Raw genomic sequence first — 17,658 nt, forward strand, 5'->3', positions numbered from 1 at the left:
TTATCCATTCAGTCGTAAATTGTAGCTCGGGAGATCAGGCCCCGCCTGTCAAAGGCATGCCCTCACTCAGGATGGCGGCTGGATGCCTTCAGTCCTGGCAAGGCGCTGATTGGGTGAAGGCCAGAGGACTTCCGGAAGTTTGCAAAAGCGGACGGTGTTACTGCTCTGGGGAGTTTTTGCACGTGGATCGTTGTTCGGGTGGGCGAGATGGAGACAGCCCCCACGCCCGGCAAGGATGTTCCACCCAAGAAAGACAAACTTCAGGCCAAGAGAAAGGTAGAGGCCCTAGGTGGGGTTTTTTTTAGTTGCGGGGTTTGAGGTTCGGGACGTGTCGTACGGAGTACGGGAGCGTCTGATCTGCTCTTAGAAACCGCGGCGATATTGGGAGGAAGAGAGCACTCCGACCGCTACCGGGGCTTCTCCAGGGCCTCCGGCTAAGAAGAGGAATCAGGAGTTCCGTCCCCAGAGGCCAAAGAATAGTGGTGTCTCAAAGAAGTCTCGGATCTCCAAGACGCCCCTGGTCCCCAGGAAGGCCCGTGATCAGAAGAAGTCACAGCGCAGTCTGTCGGGGGTGAGCCTGGGACCTGATGGGATTGTGAAGCAAGACGCTCTGTGCTTTTGACAGTGAGAGTTCTGGGGACACCCAGAACTTGCCAGTTGATTGTCACTTTCCTTTACCAGGCCCAGGACCCATTCCCAGGCCCCGCCCCCGCCCCTGTGGAGGAGGCCCAGAAGTTCCGTCGTATTGACAAATCAAAAAAGGTGAGGACCAGTTAGAGTGTGGGAATGGGTTGAAGGAGGAGTGTCTTTGGATGAGGTTGATGGAGACTGGGCCAGGAGGCTCTCCTGTGACTCTGCATGTCCTCAGGTACTTCTATTTATCTCCCATCAACAATGTTATAGATCCCACATTCTAAGACCAAAACCCGAAGCAAACTTGAGGTAGCTGAAGCTGAGGAAGAAGAGGCAAGTGTCAGAGCTGCTCGTTCTGAACTGCTGCTTGTTGAGGAACCTGGGTGAGTACATCCTAATCTGGGCCTTGCTCACCCCAGTTTACATGACTTCTCATTTATATATTGGTTTGCAGATTTCATATTGAGAAGCTTTACTGCCTTCCATGTTGGCTTTCAGGTTTCTAGAAGGGGAGGATGGGGAAGACACAGCGAAGATACTCCAGACTGACATTGTGGAGGCTGTGGACATTGCAAGTGCTGCCAAGGTGGGTCTGAGGAGGAAGAGCATAGTCCATGAGCGCAGCACCAAAAAGAATAGCACGAGCCGGGCGCTGGTGGCTCACGCCTGTAATCCTAGCTACTCAGGAGGCTGAGATCTGAGGATCGCGGTTCAAAGCCAGCCCGGGCAGGAAAGACCGCCGTGAGACTCCTATCTCCAATAAACCACCAGAAAGCCGGAAGTGGCGCTGTAGCTCAAGTGGTAGAGCGCTCGCCTTGAGCTGAAGAGCTGAGGGACAGCGCCCAGGCCCAGAGTTCAGGCCACACGACCGACAAAAAAAAAAAAAAAAAAGAATAGCACAGTGGTTTACTGAGGGGAAGCCATTCTTTTCTTGATTTTTTTTCTTTTTTCTACTCTTCCTTTTCTTAGCACTTTAGTTTGAATCTTCGACAGTTTGGACCTTACAGACTGAACTATTCTCAGACTGGGAGGTAAAGTTGAATTCTGGCTTTTTTCTTTTTTCTTTTTTGTATCAGTGCTGGAGTTTGAACTCAGGAACTTGGGTACTTACCCTTAGCTTTTTCACTTGAGCAACAGCTCTACTTCCTGGGCTGACTTCAAACCACAATCCTCAGATCTCAGGCATGAATCACCAGCACCCCTCCTTATCCCCCTTCCCTCCCCCCCCTTTCTTTCTCTCTTTCTTTCTTTGGTAGTGGTGATGGGACTTGAGCCAAGGGTCTTGTTCATAATAAAGATGCTGGGCCACTGAGCTAGTTTCCTAGCCTTCAGTGACTCTTGAACTTGTCATGTTTCCTTAACCTCACTGGCTGTGCCATATGTGTTTCGATTGTTGATGAGGAGATTGAACATCTATAGGAACACATCTCCTCTTCCCTGGAGAGAAGCTAGCATGAGGAAGACCTCAAAATATTTGAGTCACAGTGCTGCCTTGCATTCATACCATGCCTTTCCTTCATCTCCAACAGACACCTGGCTTTTGGAGGGCGTCGGGGTCATGTGGCTGCCCTCGATTGGGTGACAAAGAAGCTAACATGTGAAATCAACGTCATGGAGGCAGTGCGGGACATCCAGTCAGTGTCTTCTCTGTTGTTGGTCAGTGGGGGGTGAGAACAGCCATTCCATTGAGTGACAACCTGGGATTCCATTTCCCATCGAACCACTCTTCTTTTCCCCCCAGGTTTCTCCATTCTGAGACACTCTTTGCTGTTGCTCAGAACCGCTGGCTTTACATTTATGACAACCAGGGCATCGAGCTCCATTGCATCCGCCGCTGTGACCGAGTAACACGGCTTGAATTCCTGCCCTTCCACTTCCTCCTGGCCACAGCTGTGAGTGGCTGTGGAATATAGGGCCTGATGGCAGTCCTTGGGAATCTTTTTCCTCTAGGGCTTCAGTAGAGGGAAGACAATACAGCCCCCCATACTCAGTTATTCTCTCGTTCTTAGTCAGAGACAGGATTTCTGACCTACTTGGATGTGTCAGTGGGGAAGATTGTGGCAGCTCTGAATGCTCGGGCTGGACGGCTGAGTGTCATGGCTCAGAACCCTTACAATGCTGTCATCCACCTTGGACACAGTAATGGTGAGTCCTGAGGCTTGCTTTTTGAGGGGACAGTCCTTGAGATTAAGCATCTTGTCATATAAGCCACATCTTCAGCTCCTTTTATGCCTTGGTTATTTTGGGCCTACCAAGCCTGGGCTGCAATTCCCCAATTTGTGCTTTTCCATGTCACTAGAGATGACAGATGTGCCCAGCCACAGATTGAGATGGAGTCTTGTCAACTTTTGTTTTTGCCAGTACTGGGGCTTGAACTCTGGGCCTGGTCACTGTCCCTGGGCTCCTTTTGCTCAAGGCTAGCATTCTACCACTTGAACCACAGTGCCACTTCCAGCCTTTTCTGTTTATATGGTACTGAGGAATTGAACGCAGGGCTTCATGCATGCTACACAGGCACTCTATCACTAAGCTCCATTTCCAGCTTTTTGTTGGCTAGCTGGAGGTAAGTCTCCGATTTGTCTTCCCAGGCTCCCTTTGAACTTTGATCATCAGCTCTCAGTCTCCTGAGTAGCTAGGATTTACAAGTGTGATCTACCAACCCCTGGTCCTTTACCTGTTTAATAGTCAAAGGTGTTGTGTTGATAATTCTAATTCTTTTTTTCCAGGTACTGTGTCTTTATGGAGTCCAGCTGTGAAGGAGCCACTGGCAAAGATTCTTTGTCACCGTGGTGCAGTCCGGGCTGTGGCAGTAGATTCTACAGGCACGTAAGTCACTTGTTTGAAGATGAGGTATTTGGGTCATGGACTTCACTTTGGCTGCTGGGCATAGGTTCTGGGTTATCACTCACCAATCATATAAGTGTGGGCACATAGCTTTTAACCTCTGTGTGCCAGTTCCTAATCCTGAGTGGAGATATGAGTCTAATTCGGGGTCATCTTAGAAAGATAAATATTTTAGGCTTTGCTTAACAAAGAGGTACTTAAATAGCAATAGAAAAAGTAATTGTTAAAATATCTTTCTTTTTCTTTTAATTTTTGCCATTCCTGGGTTTGAATTTAGGGCCTGGGCACTGTCCCTGAGCTCCTTGTGCTCAAGATTAGTGCACTTGGGTCACAGCGCCACTTCCAACTTTTTCGGTTTATGTGGTATTGAGGAATTGAAGGACTTTACACATGTTAAGCAAGCACTCTATGGGCTGGGAAGGTGGCTCAGTGGTAGAGCGCTTGCCTTGCATGCCTGAGGCCCTGGGTTCGATTCCTCAGTACCATATAAGCAAAAAGAAAAAAGCCGGAAGTGGCGCTATGGCTCAAGTGGTAGAGTGCTAGCCTTGAGCTAAAGAGCTAAGAGACAGTGCCCAGGCCCAGAGTTCAGGCCCCACGACCAGACCCAAAAAAAACAAAAAGTCTTTAGATGGTGAAAATTTAAAGTATAATGACCATCATAATATTCTTGGAATATTAGACTCCATTTTGGGGGGGGGATGGGTGGGGGCAGGGTCAGTTGTAGGGCTTGAACTCAGGACCTGAGCTCTTTTGCTCAAAGCTAACACAGCTCCATTTCTGATTTTGAGTGCTTAATTGGAAATAAGCATCTTACTTTTATCAATGGATTTTTTCTGCCTAGACTAGCTTTGAACCATGATTCTTAAATCTCAGTCTCCTGAGTAGCTAGGGTTACACTGGCACCCGGCTCTTTTTCTCTCTCTCTTTTTTTGTTTCCTTTCCAGTACTGGGGTTTGAACTATAGGTCTTGAAGTCTTAGCTTTTTTTTTTTTTTCTCTACCACTTGAGCCATGTCCAATCCAGCAGTTTGCTGATTAGAGTTTCACAGACTTTCCTGTCCCAGCTGGCTTCAAACTGTGATTCTGAGATCTCAGCCTTGTGAGTAGCTAGGATTTCAGGTGTGAGTCACCAGTGTCCAACTGATGGATCCAAATCTTCAAATGTTACTGTTAATGTGAATCTCTGAAGAAACCCATCTGAGGCTGAGTTCAATCAGAGTACTGCCAAACAAAGGCAAGTGGCTACCAACTTACTGATCCTTTCAGGTTAAGACCCCTTGGCTTTCATAATTGTATCTTTGGGAAAAATGATTTGGTTCTGTCCTTTTTACTTCCTAGCTGTGTTCGCTTGGCTCTAGAGAGTGAAGAGTCTTATCTAAAGCTTTCTGTCATTTGTGCACAGACTGCCTGGGCTAGCCACTGTGCCCAAGTCTTGATCACTTAGTTCACTGTTGAAAACATAGGGTTTTCAACACTGTGATTCTGGACAGCTCTGGTCTTTGATCTTAGGCCTGTCTCTGCTTATCCTTGGTCCTCAACAGCAGCTCTTCCAGCAGGCTCTGCAGGCCATGGGCTTTGGGTGAAGCTGGCCTTTTCCAATTCCTCAAGGTGCTTTCTGAAGTTTACAATGGCATTTAAGTGGATTGGCTTGTCAAGACCAACTTGTCATTTGCAAGTTTAGTAGTCTAGCAGTGTGACCTTGAATGCTATCTAGTTGCTGGGCTGGTATTTACCTTGGGGTGGGTTATTTATTGAGGAGAACCTGTGTTGCAAACTGCTGCAAGTGCCTTAACCCATTGCGACCACCTTAACCCACTGTGACTGGGCTCTGGGAACAAGGCAGTGACAGAAGCCAGACCGTGAAACTGGTTTTGGGGCACCAGGGGGCCTGTCCCTCTCGCTAGCTACAGACACCCCAAGGTCCCATTAAAAAGGTCTTTATTGATTTTGGGACAGGGTAGTAGATGCAGAAAGTCAGGTAGCAATTTCTTTGAAGTTACAGACACCAGCATGTGAAACATTCCTAGGATGAGTGACTTCCTGAGCTTAGAAAGTAAAGGCAGGCAGCAAACAAGGTCCAGGAAAGTCTAGGTTCTGATTAAATCACATATTAAATCTCTGTAATGCTAGAAGAGATTGATATTTTTCAGACTATTCCCAGCCTTCTGGGAATTAAGAAAATGGCATTCTAATTCTTATGATCAGAGCTCATGGTTCAGCATTTACAGATTCCCACAAACTGGTATTTGCCCTGGAGTTGAGCCATTGGTTTGCCCAAGAGTTTTGCTGGCCCCTACAGTCATTCCTAGTTTTCACTACATATGCATGATCTTCAGTTCCACACTACTGTACTACTGGCTTTTTTGCTCAGGTTGTCCTGTCAGAAACACAGCTGGCCCTCTTGGGTCCCTGGTAACTTCCAAGGTGAATCTCTCTCACAGTAACTGTTTGGTCCCTTCCTGGGTCACAACAGAGGCCTAAAGAAAGAATCATTGGCCCTTTGACAAACATGTCCTCTGGCCTGGTTAATTCCCCTTTTCAGCTTCTCCACAGAACAACTTGAACTAGAACTTCCAATCTCTGAAAGTAATCTACTTACATAGTGCATTATTCTTGGAAAAGATTTGGTAACCAGTGTTGCAGGGAAAGCAGAGACAGTGAGCTGAGTTGTAATTTGCTACTTTCTTTTTTTTTTAATTTTTATTTTTATTGTGAAATACTGTACAGAGGGGTTACAATTACATGGGCAAGATAATGAGTACATTTCTTATCAAGCATTGTAGCCTCCTCCTTTGTTTCCCATCCCTTCCCATCCTCCCCCCCCCCCCCCCCGCCCCACTTTGCTACTTTCTTTTTTTTTTTGGTCCGGTCGTGGGGCCTGAACTCTGGGCCTGGGCGCTGTCCCTCAGCTCTTCAGCTCAAGGCTAGCGCTCTACCACTTGAGCCACAGCGCCACTTCTGGCCTTTTTCTTTTTTGCTTATGTGGTGCAGAGGAATCAAACCCAGGGCCTCATGCATGCAAGGCAAGCACTCTACCACTGAGCCACCTTCCCAGCCCCTTGCCTACTTTCTAAGTAGCTTTTTTTTCTTTTCTTTTTTGGTCAGTCATGGGACTTCTGGTTTTCTGGTGGTTTATTGGAGATAAGAGTCTCAAGAGCTTTCATGCTTGGGCTGGCTTTGAACCACAATCCTCAGGTCTCAGCCTTCTGAGTGGCTAGGATTATAGGTGTGAGCCACCAGTGTCCGGCTTCTAAGTAGCTTTTCTTAAAAGTCGATGTGGTCTTCACTTTGTGACTTGTCACTGCTACCTACAGCAGTGTTGGGCTAATGAGCAATGAGTATTCCTTAGTTGGACTTTAAGGAAGCCCTACTGTCTCCTTTTTTTTGGGGGGGGGTCTGGTCGTGGGGCCTAAACTCTGGGCCTGGGCACTGTCCCTCAGCTCTTTAGCTCAAGGCTAGTGCTCTACCATCTGAACCACAGTGCCACTTCCAGCTTTTTTCTTTTTGCTTATGTGGTACTGAGGAATCGAACCCAGGGCCTCATGCATGCAAGGCAAGCACTCTACCACTGAGCCACCTTCCCAGCCCCCTTTGTCTCCTCTTGATTTAACATACTTGCCACATTTCCCATCAATCTGTCCATAAACCTGCTTCTGTCTCACTGTATCTACATTGGTGTTAATGTATCTGACTTGGTCTAAGTACTGTCCAGATCCCATTATTCCAGAGAAGTCTTTTTTTTTAATTTTTACATGTTTTATTAGCACTTATTAGTGTATAGGGAACTCTTCTCTGATGACTGCATCTGCTGTTTGCTGAGCTGCTATGCAGTATAGGACACCATATTTAGGTGTATCTTGACATGTGTTCTCCCTTAGATCTTAAGAGGGTAGAATGGTGATAATAGGTAGGACCCTAGACATAAAACAACAACAACAAATGTATATGTAAAAAGAAAAGTAATAGGGGGCTGGGAAGGTGGCTCAGTGGTAGCATGCTTGCCTTGCATGCATGAGGCCCTAAGTCAATTCCTCAGCACCACATAAGCAGAAAAAGCCAAAAGTGGCGCTGTGGCTCAAGTGGTAGAGTGCTAGCCTTGAGCTGAAGAGCTGAGGGACAGCACCCAGGTCCAGAGTTCAGACCCCACGACTGACCAAAAAAAAAAAAAAAAAAAGAAAAAAGAAAAATAATAGCCCTGATTGGGTGCCAGTGGCTTATGCCAGTAACTCTAGCTACTCAGGAGGCTGAGATCTGAGGATTGCAGTCTGAAACCAGTCCAGGCAGAAAAGTCCTTGTGAGACTCTAGTTAACCACAGGGTCCTCAGTTCAAGGCCCACAACCATCAAAGGGAAAAAAAAAAAAAGCCCTGACTTGACTACTCAATGATTCCGATTTCCTTTTTCTAACTTCAGTCTCCTTATTTATAAAAGGGACACATATATATAGTGTGTGTGAAACTTACTGGGAGAGTTAGTGTAATGGTAGAGGATATTATTAGTGTTTTCCTTCCTGTCCTGATGTGAACACTTGCACCTGGCTGCAGGCCTTAGTGCTGACAGATGAATTGATTCCCTCTTCTCCCCCCAGGTACATGGCTACCTCTGGCCTGGACCACCAGCTGAAGATTTTTGACTTGCGAGGGACATTCCAGCCCTTGAGTGCTCGGACCTTGCCCCAGGGAGCAGGGCATGTGGCTTTTTCCCAGCGGGGACTGTTGGTTGCGGGCATGGGTGACGTTGTCAACATATGGGCAGGGCAGGGCAAGGCCAGCCCACCCTCCCTGGAGCAGCCCTACCTCACTCACCGGCTCTCAGGCCATGTGCATGACCTTCAGTTCTGCCCCTTTGAAGATGTGCTGGGAGTTGGGCACAGTGTGGGAATCACCAGCATGCTGGTCCCTGGTAAGTGGGCTAGGGGACAGACAATGCAGAAAGTGACAACTGGGTGAAATGTGTGTGGGCCTGAAACGGTCAAGAGTGGGTAGGGAACATGGTTGGGCTGGAGCTAAAGGACTAGGTTCTTCCTTATGGTTTCCTCTCCTTCCCTGCCAGGGGCTGCTGAGCCCAACTTTGATGGCCTGGAGAATAACCCATACAGGAGCCGGAAACAGCGCCAGGAATGGGAGGTGAAGGCCTTGTTGGAGAAGGTGAGCTACCTGCTGGAGCCAAGGCTAGGAGAAAGAGAGAGCTCAGTGATCCCCTATCTGGGGTTTTTGGGGAGATAGGGTTCAGCAGTCTCTTTGGCCTTTGCGCCTTCCTGGTGTTACCTTCCCGTGGCTCATTAATCCATACCTATCCCTCTGTGACACTTTCAGGTACCTGCAGAGCTCATCTGTCTGGACCCCCGAGCTCTGGCAGAGGTAGATGTCATCTCTTTGGAGCAAGCAAAGAAGGAGCGGATAGAGAGGCTGGTATGGAGTAGCACCTGAGCATCGAGACCCTTCTCCCACCCTACATTCCTCCCTTTACTCTGGGCTTGCCCCCAGTTCTGTGTCTCAGGAGGTAGTTGTTACTAATTTTACTCCTGTCCACTCACTCAGGGTTATGACCCGGATGCCAAGGCTCCCTTCCAGCCCAGGCTGAAGCAGAAGGGCCGCAGCTCCACAGCAAGTCTGGTGAAGAGGAAGAAGAAGGTCATGGACAAGGAGCACAGGGTAAAGGAACCTTGGGGTTCGCCTGGCCTCCCAGTCTGCAGCTTTCTCCTGATTATATGCCAGATCTTGCTAGCAGCCACTGGTCACCTCTCCCTGTGTCTCCTCATTTGTTTCTAGGACAAAGTCAGACAGAGTCTTGAGCAGCAACAGAAGCAACAGCAGAAACAAGAGAAAGCTAAGCCCACAGGGGCCCGACCATCTGCACTGGACAGATTTGTGCGCTGAGCCAGGCTCCAGGGTGGCCTGGGAACAACCTCTTCCTAAGATCACCCGCAGGGAAATAACTATTTCCTGGAATGAGGGGACATGTGTCCCTTTTCCCAACTGTGTAGACAACTAGGTCCTTGGGTGGGTTGGTATTAAAGAAAACAAGGTTTTTGTAATATGCCTCAAATGTCCTGTGGGCCTCTACTGCCCTTTGCCAACATGGGACTATCTAGGCCCAGAGGGGTCAGTGTCCTGCCTCCATTTTCCTACTTCAGTTACCTTGTGGTTGTGGCCTGTTCAGGCCTTCCTCTCCAGATTATGTGCTTTCTCCTCTCTGTCCCTGGGGGAGTGCTCTTCCTACCCATCAGGGTTGGCCCCTCAGTTTTCTAGGTATGTCTTGGGAGTTCTGGTGAGGACACATGGCACTTAAAAGGGTGGAGAAGCAAGTTTTATTGAGGAGCACATGCCCCTCTTTTTCCCTGGCTCAGGAAATGGAACAGTCCCAGGATTTTTATTATTGTATATCTGGTGACCATCTTTGGGGCTGGCAAGCCAAACTCCAAGCTCCTATCTGGAGACAGACTCAGTCTGGTATGAGGAAGTTAATCCGCTTTAGCCAACAAGAGTCCTTAGGGCCTGAAAGAGGTCTTGGTGCTGGCTGGACAGGTAGCTCCTTACTCTGACAGCTCCATGCGTTGTCAACTATGAAGCCAGGCCATGAACCGACACCGCAGGATCCCCAGGAATCCCTGAAGCCAGGAGCAAAAAGGTGCAGTTCTTTCCCCATGTAATCCATGCAGTAGCTTCCAGGCTTCCTGCATCTTCCAGGGATCCAATTTGTGGGATGTCAGCAGGAATTTCCCATAGCAGCACCTGTCCAAGGGGTAGTGGGTGGCACCAGCCAGCTTGACTGAATGGGTTGGGGTGAGGCCTCCTCGGCGAGCACTTACCCCTACAAACACGTCCTCTAGTGGCAGAAGGGGTGCTCCACTGGCCAACTTGAGTATGAGCTGTACAGCAGAAGCAGACAGCACGTACCCTGTGCCTGAGGCATATGGTGGAAAAGGACCCCAGGTGTCAGGCCACTGCTCCTCTGACACTCTGTGCCGGCTCCCCGGGGCCCGAGAGGGGCTAGCTCTCCAGTGCACTCGGCCCAGGTACAGGAGAGGCACTTTCTCTCTCCTTGAGGCCTGGCCACCTTTCTGCTGTTCATTCATAACGTTGGCCTTTTTGTGGGGTTCCAGACCTCTGTCCCATCTTTCCGGAGGGCCCCCTCGCAGGATCAGTTCAGACACCAGCTCAGGAACGTTGACATAAACATCATCATCGGTCTTGAGGATGTAGCGGGCCATGGGGCAGTATTTATCTGCCCAGTTCAGCCCACTGAGGGTCTTGAGGGTGAGGTTGCGGTAGGAGTCCTGGAAGGCAGCCTGCAAGATGTCCGCCTTGGCCACTGACTCCTGGGCCAAGTAGTTCTCTTGTTGCCTGCTGGGTTCTCCTAGCAGGAAGAGCGTCTGCACCCGGAGGCCCCGTGCCTCATGCAGCCCACCCCACGAGGCCCGAATGGCATTCCTCTGGTTCAGATTCCCTGGAGCTGAGCACACCAAAATCAGCAAGAAAGGTGGGGCGCCTGGAACCCTGCAGGCCTCCTGGTTGGGGATCAAAAGGCGCGGCAGATCTAAGGGAGGTCCTGGTGAGGCGGGGGCCGGGAGGAAAGACGCCAATGAGAGGCTCAGCAGTTCCTCCCCAACCCCCGAGGGCCCGAAGAGCGTCCACAACATCACCAGCAGCAGGGAAGCAAGTAGGAGGCGGCGGAAGGGGCTGAGGGGCATGGCGGCGTCCGGCTCCAGCGGGCTGAGGGTGGGTTGCAGGGGCACGTGCCTGTGCCCACAGGCGCTGGGACTCGGCGGGACCGACAGCCAGGACCGTTGCCTGGCTGTGCTCCGTGACTGGCTGCCAGGCCCCACCCACTCCCATCATCCCCCCGTGCCGGAAGTGGCGCGGCTTCGCTCCCGAAAACCACCTTTCTGCTTTATGTCTTCTCTAGTCTTGAGGGAACTGTACGTCCATCGGGGCGACTTTCCCGTGAGCCCCAATTCTAGACGCAGGGCAACTCACCCAAGCAGAACCTGGTTTTACTATGAACCTCGTCTCACAAGCGCTGTGCAGCCCAACCCCCAGGCCACCTTCAAACTGTTGGCTCTAGATGGTCCCAAGCTGAAGGAGGAAGCTTTCACATAAAAAGTATTGTTTTTCAGACTGGGTGCCACTGGTTCAGGACTGGTAATTCTGGCTACTCAGGCTCGAGATCTGAGAATACTGTTTGGCATGTAAGTCTGTGAGACAGTCACACCCAAGGAACAAACAGCTGGAAGCAGAGCTGTGGCAGAGCAATAGCCTTGAGCATAAATACTCAGGGGAAGTATACAAGCTGCATTCAAGGCCCATACAGCCCCCTCCCCCCCCCCCCCCCCCCCCCGCCCCGAATTATTTAGGTGTGGCAGTACTCTGGAGGTGAAATAGAAGTTGGCAAAAGTTTCCCCTATTTTTTTTTTGTCGGTCGTGGGGCTTGAACTCTGGGCCTGGGTGCTGTCCCACAGCTCTTCAGCTTAAGGTGAGTGCTCTACCACTTGAGCTACAGTGCCACTTCCGGTTTTCTGGTGGTTTATTGGAGGTATGAGTCTTTCCTGTCCGGGCTGGCTTTGAACCTGGATCCTCAGATCTCAGCCTCCTGAGTAGCTAGGATTACAGGTATGAGCCACCAGTGCCCGGCTTACTTTCCGCTATTTCTGATGTGAAACACTTGCTATTGCGTTTAACACAACCTACTGTTTTATGGAGCATGGGCAATATTCTGCTAGATGATTAACCAACAGGGTTCAGCATCTCCTCTATCAGGAGAAAAAAAATGAAGCACAAAGCAAGAAGCCATCAGTATATAAACTATTTATTAACAGAAAAGGCCTACTCATTTCTTCTTGGACACACCCACAGTGCGTCCACGGCGTCCAGTGGTCTTGGTGTGTTGGCCTCTAACTCGAAGGCTGCAGGTGAAAAGAGAAAGATCAGTGTATGTACAGCACTTGGAAAATATTTCAAAAAATTGAAGACAGCACAAGGAATCACTGCTGATAGTGTTAGCGACAGGCAGGTACCGGCCACCCCAACTCACCCCCAGAAGTGGCGCAGCCCTCTATGGGCTCGAATCTTCTTCAGCCGCTCCAGGTCTTCACGGAGCTTATTATCCAGACCATTGGCCAGAACCTGGATTTAGATGAGGAGCATATTTTACTTCCTGACATCCTAGACCCATTTCTTTTTCTTTCTGTTTTTAGTGGGTCGTGGGGCTTCAACTCTGGGCCTGGGTGCTATCCCTGAGCTCTTTAGCTCAAGGCAAGTGCTTTACCACTCAAGCGACAGCACCACTTCCGGTTTTCTGGCAGTTAATTGGAGATACTAAGCCCATTCCCCAACATTTCAGCCACACACCTGGCTGTATTTTCCATCCTTTACATCCTTCTGTCTGTTTAAGAACCAGTCTGGAATCTTGTACTGACGTGGATTCTGCATAATGGTGATCACACGTTCCACCTAGCAGAGGGTATGAACTGAGATGTAGGTTTCTCTTTTTAAAGGTGGTCCCAATTCCCTTCCCAGTCAGGGTTCTCACCTCATCCTCTGTGAGTTCTCCAGCCCTCTTGGTGAGGTCAATGTCTGCTTTCCTCAACACCACATGAGCGTATCTTCGCCCCACACCCTAAGATGAGAGATTTTAGAATTAAAAAAAAAAATCATTGCTTTCCTTGATGATCCTATTATACCAAGATCCCACAAAGGTAGGATCTGCAATAATCCAGCACTTTGTAGTTTCCCAGACCAGTCTCCCCTCACCTATCATCCCAAATAAGCTCTCAAGGAAAAAGATAACTAAGTGTTCCACAACAGTGAGGGAGAGGGGAACTTATGGGCACCAGTGTTGAACTCAGGGTCCTATGCTTGCTTTTCTGTTCCCACTCACATCATGACCCAACGCAGCCTTTTGCTTACTTTGGAATCTTATGGACTTTACTGCACATGCTGGCCTCAAACTGAGACCATCTAAACCTCAACCATTTGAGCAGCTAGAAATTGGTGGCCTGGGGCTGGGAAGGTGGCTCAGTGTTAAAGTGCTTGTCCCGCATGCATGAGGCCCTGGGTTCGATTCCCCAGCACCACATAAGCAGAAAAACACGGAAGTGGCGCTGTGGTTTAAGTGCTAAGGAGCTAGCCTTGAGCTGAAGAGCTGAGGGACGGTGCCCAAGCCGAGTTCAGGCCCCAAGACCGACAAGAAAAAAAAATAAATTGGTGCCGGGCGCTGGTGGCTCATGCCCGTAATCCTAGCTACTCAGGAGGCTGAGATCTGAGGATTGCGGTTCAAATCCAGCCCGGGCAGGAGACCGTGAGACTCCTATCTCCAATAAACCACCAGAAAAGCGGAAGTGGCACTGTAGCTCAAGTGGTAGAGCACTTGCCTTGAGCTGAGGGACAGCGCCCAGGCCCAGAGTTCAAGCCCCACAACTGACCAAAAAATAAATAAATAAATAAATTGGTGGCCAAAGCCACTAAGTTAGGTCTACAGTTCTGGAGGCAACTTGGCAATGTTTCCCATCACCATAGAGATAGTTAATTTTCTCCCCAAAGCCAAGCAAATGCTTATGTCAGTAGTAAATACCAACACTGCACCCCTTTCTGTCTAAATTCAAACCAAACCAACTAGGATAATGGAAATTGTGTACTGAGTTCAATAGTTAATACATGACTGTTGAGTTTAGAGGATGGGACACATACTACAGAGATAGTCAGCCACATATAGTGATGTAGCTACAAACCAAGGACAACAAAGGGTTTCAGGTGACAACCAGATCAGCCAAAGGAAGGATTTTCAGTGCCTCCCGAGGGATTGGTATGGTGCTGCTGACTTTACTTCGGACTTTCAACCCCTACTGCTGAGGAAATAGAAGTTGCTTCAAAACAACTTTGTTTGTGGCAACTTATATTCAAACAATATTATCTGAGAATAAATTCAAACCCCAAATGTTTCCAACCCAATAAATAGCAGTGGTTGGGCTTGGAATGTGGCCTAGTGGTAGAGCGCTTGCCTAGCATGCACCAAGCACTGGGTTCGATTTCTCAGTACCACATAAAGAGAAAAAGCCAGAAGTGGCACTGTTGCTCAAGTAGCACAGCACTAGTAGCCTTGAGCAAAAGAAGCTCAGGGACAATGCCCAGGCCAAGCTCAAGTGCCAGGACTGGCAAAAAACAAAAGCAGTGGTCTGTCCAACTGAAGGGAAAGGAAAAGAGACTATCCTTAAACAACATAGCAGGCCAAGTGAAGTGGCTCATGTCCTTGCAACTCCAAGGACAGACTGTGAGGATCGGTTTGAGGGTAGCCTAGGTATGTATTGGGCAGTACTGTTGCTTGTATCTTGAGTTTACAAGAAACTGATAGTTTTTATAAAGAAGGAACACACTTAAAGTCCTTTTAAGCTGGAAGGGATGCTCAAGAATTAAAGGTGGATTGATCCCAAAACGATGATTTATGAGTGAGGTGTACCCCTAAACACTATCAAGACTCCAGGCTAGCCTGAGGAGGAAAAGGGGGTGGGGGGCAAAATCCTACCTGATAAAGCAAAAAGGGTTGGAGATATGATTCAAGTGGCAGAGTATTTACCTAACAACCGTGAGGTCCCAAGTCCAATTCCCTGAATTGCCTAAACACTTCTAGAAGCAACTGATCCCATATAAATTTCTACCAATTCCCATCACCTTTCCCAGAGAAATGTTCATTTTTGGGGTCCCCACGCAGTCAGCAACTTGCATTACTCAATACACTAGGATCTCCAAGAGATGTACAACATATACCCCGATCAAACTGCTTTTCCTTTTTTTGGGGGGAGGGGGTTGGTATACTGGGGATGGAACCCAAGACACTGCACTTGCTGGGCAGCGCTTTGTCACTAAGCTACCCCAACTACTTTTCTATGTATTTTTAGTTGACCCATTATAGCTACACAATTTATTATTATTATTTTTTGGATCCGGTAGAGGGCCTGAACTCTGGGCCTGGGCACTGTCCCTCAGCTCTTCAGCTCAAGGATAATGCTCTACCACTTGAGCCACAGTGCCACTTCCGGCTTTTTTTCGGCTTATGTGGTGCTGAGGAATTGAACCCAGGGCCTCATGCATGCAAGGCAAGCGCTCTACCACTGAGCCACCTTCCCAGCCCTAGCTACACAATTTAAAGAGGCAGATGACCAGTGCAGCACAAACACGCTCTTAACATACATCCTTTCTACTAACACATTTGGTTTGCCCCAAGTAAATAGGCAGTAAATATTAGTACAAGAAGGAATGGCTGCGGTCTTTCCTGCAGTATAGCATTAGAAATAAGTAATGAAGACGGGCTACGTAGACCAAACTCTTCTTGAAAATATGGTCCCTCCTCCTGCCTCAGTGCTAGCATTACAGGAATGCTGTCACACCTCACTCATAAATCATCGTTTTGGGATCAATTCACCTTTAATTCTTGAGCATCCCCTCCAGCTTAAAAGGACTTTAAGTGTGTTCCTTCTTTATAAAAACTATCTGTTTCTTGTAAACTCAAGATACAAGCAACAGTACTGCCCAATACCACTTACTCTAAAACTGCACAGCATGTGCCACACTAGAAGCTAGGGGGAAGTCAACCCCTCCTGGAGGACACACATACTGATAGGCAAGACAAGACATTCAGCTACTTCCACAATTCCCCATCTGGAAATTCATTAGGTTTGTGAGGAGAAATATCTAATACCACATTCACCCATTGCAACAAGTCAAAGTAGAAATGTTTCTCATTTCAACTAGAAAGGAGCATTGGGGGCTGGGATGTAGCTCAGTGGCAAAGCACTTGCCTAGCAAGTGCAATGTCCTGGGTTCGATCTCCAGTACCGAAAGAAAGAAAGAAAGGAGCACTGGCATTCACCTCTGGCATTGAAACACCCTGCTCACTTCTGATTATCTTATCAGTTGGCAAATTTCTCCCAAAATAATCACCTAATTTTTAGTATCCATGAATTTCACAGGAGATACAATTCACTGAGGGATAAGGACGACATAATCAAACCTAGAAAGGAGACTTTACAAACTGATAGTTAAAGGAAAATTTCATGTAGTAAGGTGACCATACCCCTTTTTTTCCACATGAAGTGCTTTGAGTTTAGACCACTCTCTGGCTTTTATTGTTTTCCTTTTATGGAATGTGTTAAGGGGGTTAGTCATTCACTTAAGCAGTGATGTTTTTTTTTTTTTTAATTTACTTTTTGGGTCCGGTCGTGGGGCCTGAACTCTGGGCGTGGGTGCCGTCCCTCAGCTCTTCAGCTCAAGGCTAGCGCTCTACCACTTGAGCCACAGCATCACTTCCGGCTTTTTTCTTTTGCTTATGTGGTGCTGGAGGAATCGAACCCAGAGCCTCATGCATGCAAGGCCAGCGCTCTACCACTGAGCCACCTTCCCAGCAAAAGCAGTGATGTCTTAAACTCAGGGGAAGAGGAAATCTGGATAAGACTTAGACCTCCTAACCTAGCCTCTTCGAGAGCCTTAGGCCTTCACTGAAGTGTCTTAACCCCTACCCCTTACCCTTCTTTACCTTAATGGCAGTGATGGCAAAGGCTATTTTCCGCCGCCCATCGATGTTGGTGTTGAGTACTCGCAAAATGTGCTGGAACTTCTCAGGAATCACTAAAGACTAGAAGTATGGGGGAGAAGTCGGACACCATTAACCATCAACCCAAAAAGTCGCTAAGGCAATGCAACCATCTCCAACAGGTATGTTAAGCTTGTCACACAGCGAGTCCCGATTCCCTCCCCTTAGTTTAGCACACAACTCCTCAGACAGCAAGAACATGAAACACTCAAGCGTGAGAAAATGCCAACCACTGGCAACAGGACGCACAATGGAGGTTTCCAAAAGTGTACTCTTAGTGGCGATGGCCGGAAGTCCCCACACACGCCTAAGCCTTGGCAACGTTCAAGTGCCGGGGCAGTGACCCTTCCACGAGCCCTGGTCGTCCCTTCCCAGGGGTGCGATCCAAAGCTCCACATACAAAGTTGCAGGCCCTCAAATTATGGTGTTCTCGATGTCCCGACAGCAAACCTTCCCTGTCCCAGTTCCGATGTCGCCGGATCCCAGCGCGGATCCCAGTCTTACCATGGCGGCAGCACCAGCGGCGGCGTGTAGGCCTCCTGTGGAAGAGAGAGCGGAAGTGACGTTAATCCCTTTTATAGTTTCTAGGCGGAAGAGGC

General features: G+C 48.6%; 3 protein-coding genes across 3 annotated transcripts; 1 reads left to right on the forward strand and 2 right to left on the reverse strand.

Moving 5' to 3' along the window:
- Positions 1 to 148: 148 nt before the first annotated feature.
- Wdr46 (WD repeat domain 46) lies at positions 149 to 9,512 on the forward strand. The gene is made up of 15 exons (XM_042683799.1): positions 149 to 276; positions 368 to 571; positions 682 to 762; positions 904 to 1,016; positions 1,132 to 1,219; positions 1,603 to 1,664; positions 2,163 to 2,267; positions 2,375 to 2,525; positions 2,643 to 2,778; positions 3,360 to 3,459; positions 8,064 to 8,377; positions 8,528 to 8,622; positions 8,791 to 8,886; positions 9,016 to 9,129; positions 9,247 to 9,512. The coding sequence occupies exons 1-15, from the start codon at positions 208 to 210 to the stop codon at positions 9,352 to 9,354; spliced, it is 1,836 nt and encodes a 611-aa protein (XP_042539733.1). The 5' UTR covers positions 149 to 207; the 3' UTR covers positions 9,355 to 9,512.
- Positions 9,513 to 9,828: 316 nt separating this feature from the next.
- B3galt4 (beta-1,3-galactosyltransferase 4) lies at positions 9,829 to 11,275 on the reverse strand. Its single transcript, XM_042684149.1, has one exon. It carries the CDS (start codon positions 11,166 to 11,168, stop codon positions 10,035 to 10,037), a length of 1,134 nt encoding a protein of 377 aa, XP_042540083.1. The 5' UTR covers positions 11,169 to 11,275; the 3' UTR covers positions 9,829 to 10,034.
- A 990-nt stretch (positions 11,276 to 12,265) lies between these two features.
- Rps18 (ribosomal protein S18) lies at positions 12,266 to 17,642 on the reverse strand. Its single transcript, XM_042683826.1, has 6 exons — positions 17,564 to 17,642; positions 17,003 to 17,101; positions 13,007 to 13,093; positions 12,826 to 12,927; positions 12,509 to 12,600; positions 12,266 to 12,380 (listed from the first exon to the last, which is right to left on the reverse strand). The coding sequence occupies exons 1-6, from the start codon at positions 17,564 to 17,566 to the stop codon at positions 12,305 to 12,307; spliced, it is 459 nt and encodes a 152-aa protein (XP_042539760.1). The 5' UTR covers positions 17,567 to 17,642; the 3' UTR covers positions 12,266 to 12,304.
- Between the last annotated feature and the right edge of the window lie 16 nt (positions 17,643 to 17,658).

The sequence above is a fragment of the Dipodomys spectabilis genome, unplaced genomic scaffold (assembly GCF_019054845.1).
Source record: "Dipodomys spectabilis isolate Male_0828 unplaced genomic scaffold, ASM1905484v1 ptg000085l, whole genome shotgun sequence".
NCBI classification, from domain to species: Eukaryota; Metazoa; Chordata; class Mammalia; order Rodentia; family Heteromyidae; genus Dipodomys; species Dipodomys spectabilis.

Excerpts from the sequence above, each read along its gene's own strand:
- Wdr46 (XM_042683799.1), top strand. The coding sequence starts at position 208 with ATGGAGACAGCCCCCACGCCCGGCAAGGATGTTCCACCCAAGAAAGAC. Across the intron at positions 277-367 it reads AACTTCAGGCCAAGAGAAAG|AAACCGCGGCGATATTGGGA; the intron begins GTAGAGGCCCTA and ends ATCTGCTCTTAG. Across the intron at positions 8,887-9,015 it reads AGGAGCGGATAGAGAGGCTG|GGTTATGACCCGGATGCCAA; the intron begins GTATGGAGTAGC and ends CCACTCACTCAG.
- B3galt4 (XM_042684149.1), bottom strand. The coding sequence starts at position 11,168 with ATGCCCCTCAGCCCCTTCCGCCGCCTCCTACTTGCTTCCCTGCTGCTG.
- Rps18 (XM_042683826.1), bottom strand. Across the intron at positions 13,094-17,002 it reads TTGCCATCACTGCCATTAAG|GGTGTGGGGCGAAGATACGC; the intron begins GTAAAGAAGGGT and ends CTCTCATCTTAG. Across the intron at positions 12,601-12,825 it reads AGGATGGAAAATACAGCCAG|GTTCTGGCCAATGGTCTGGA; the intron begins GTGTGTGGCTGA and ends ATCTAAATCCAG.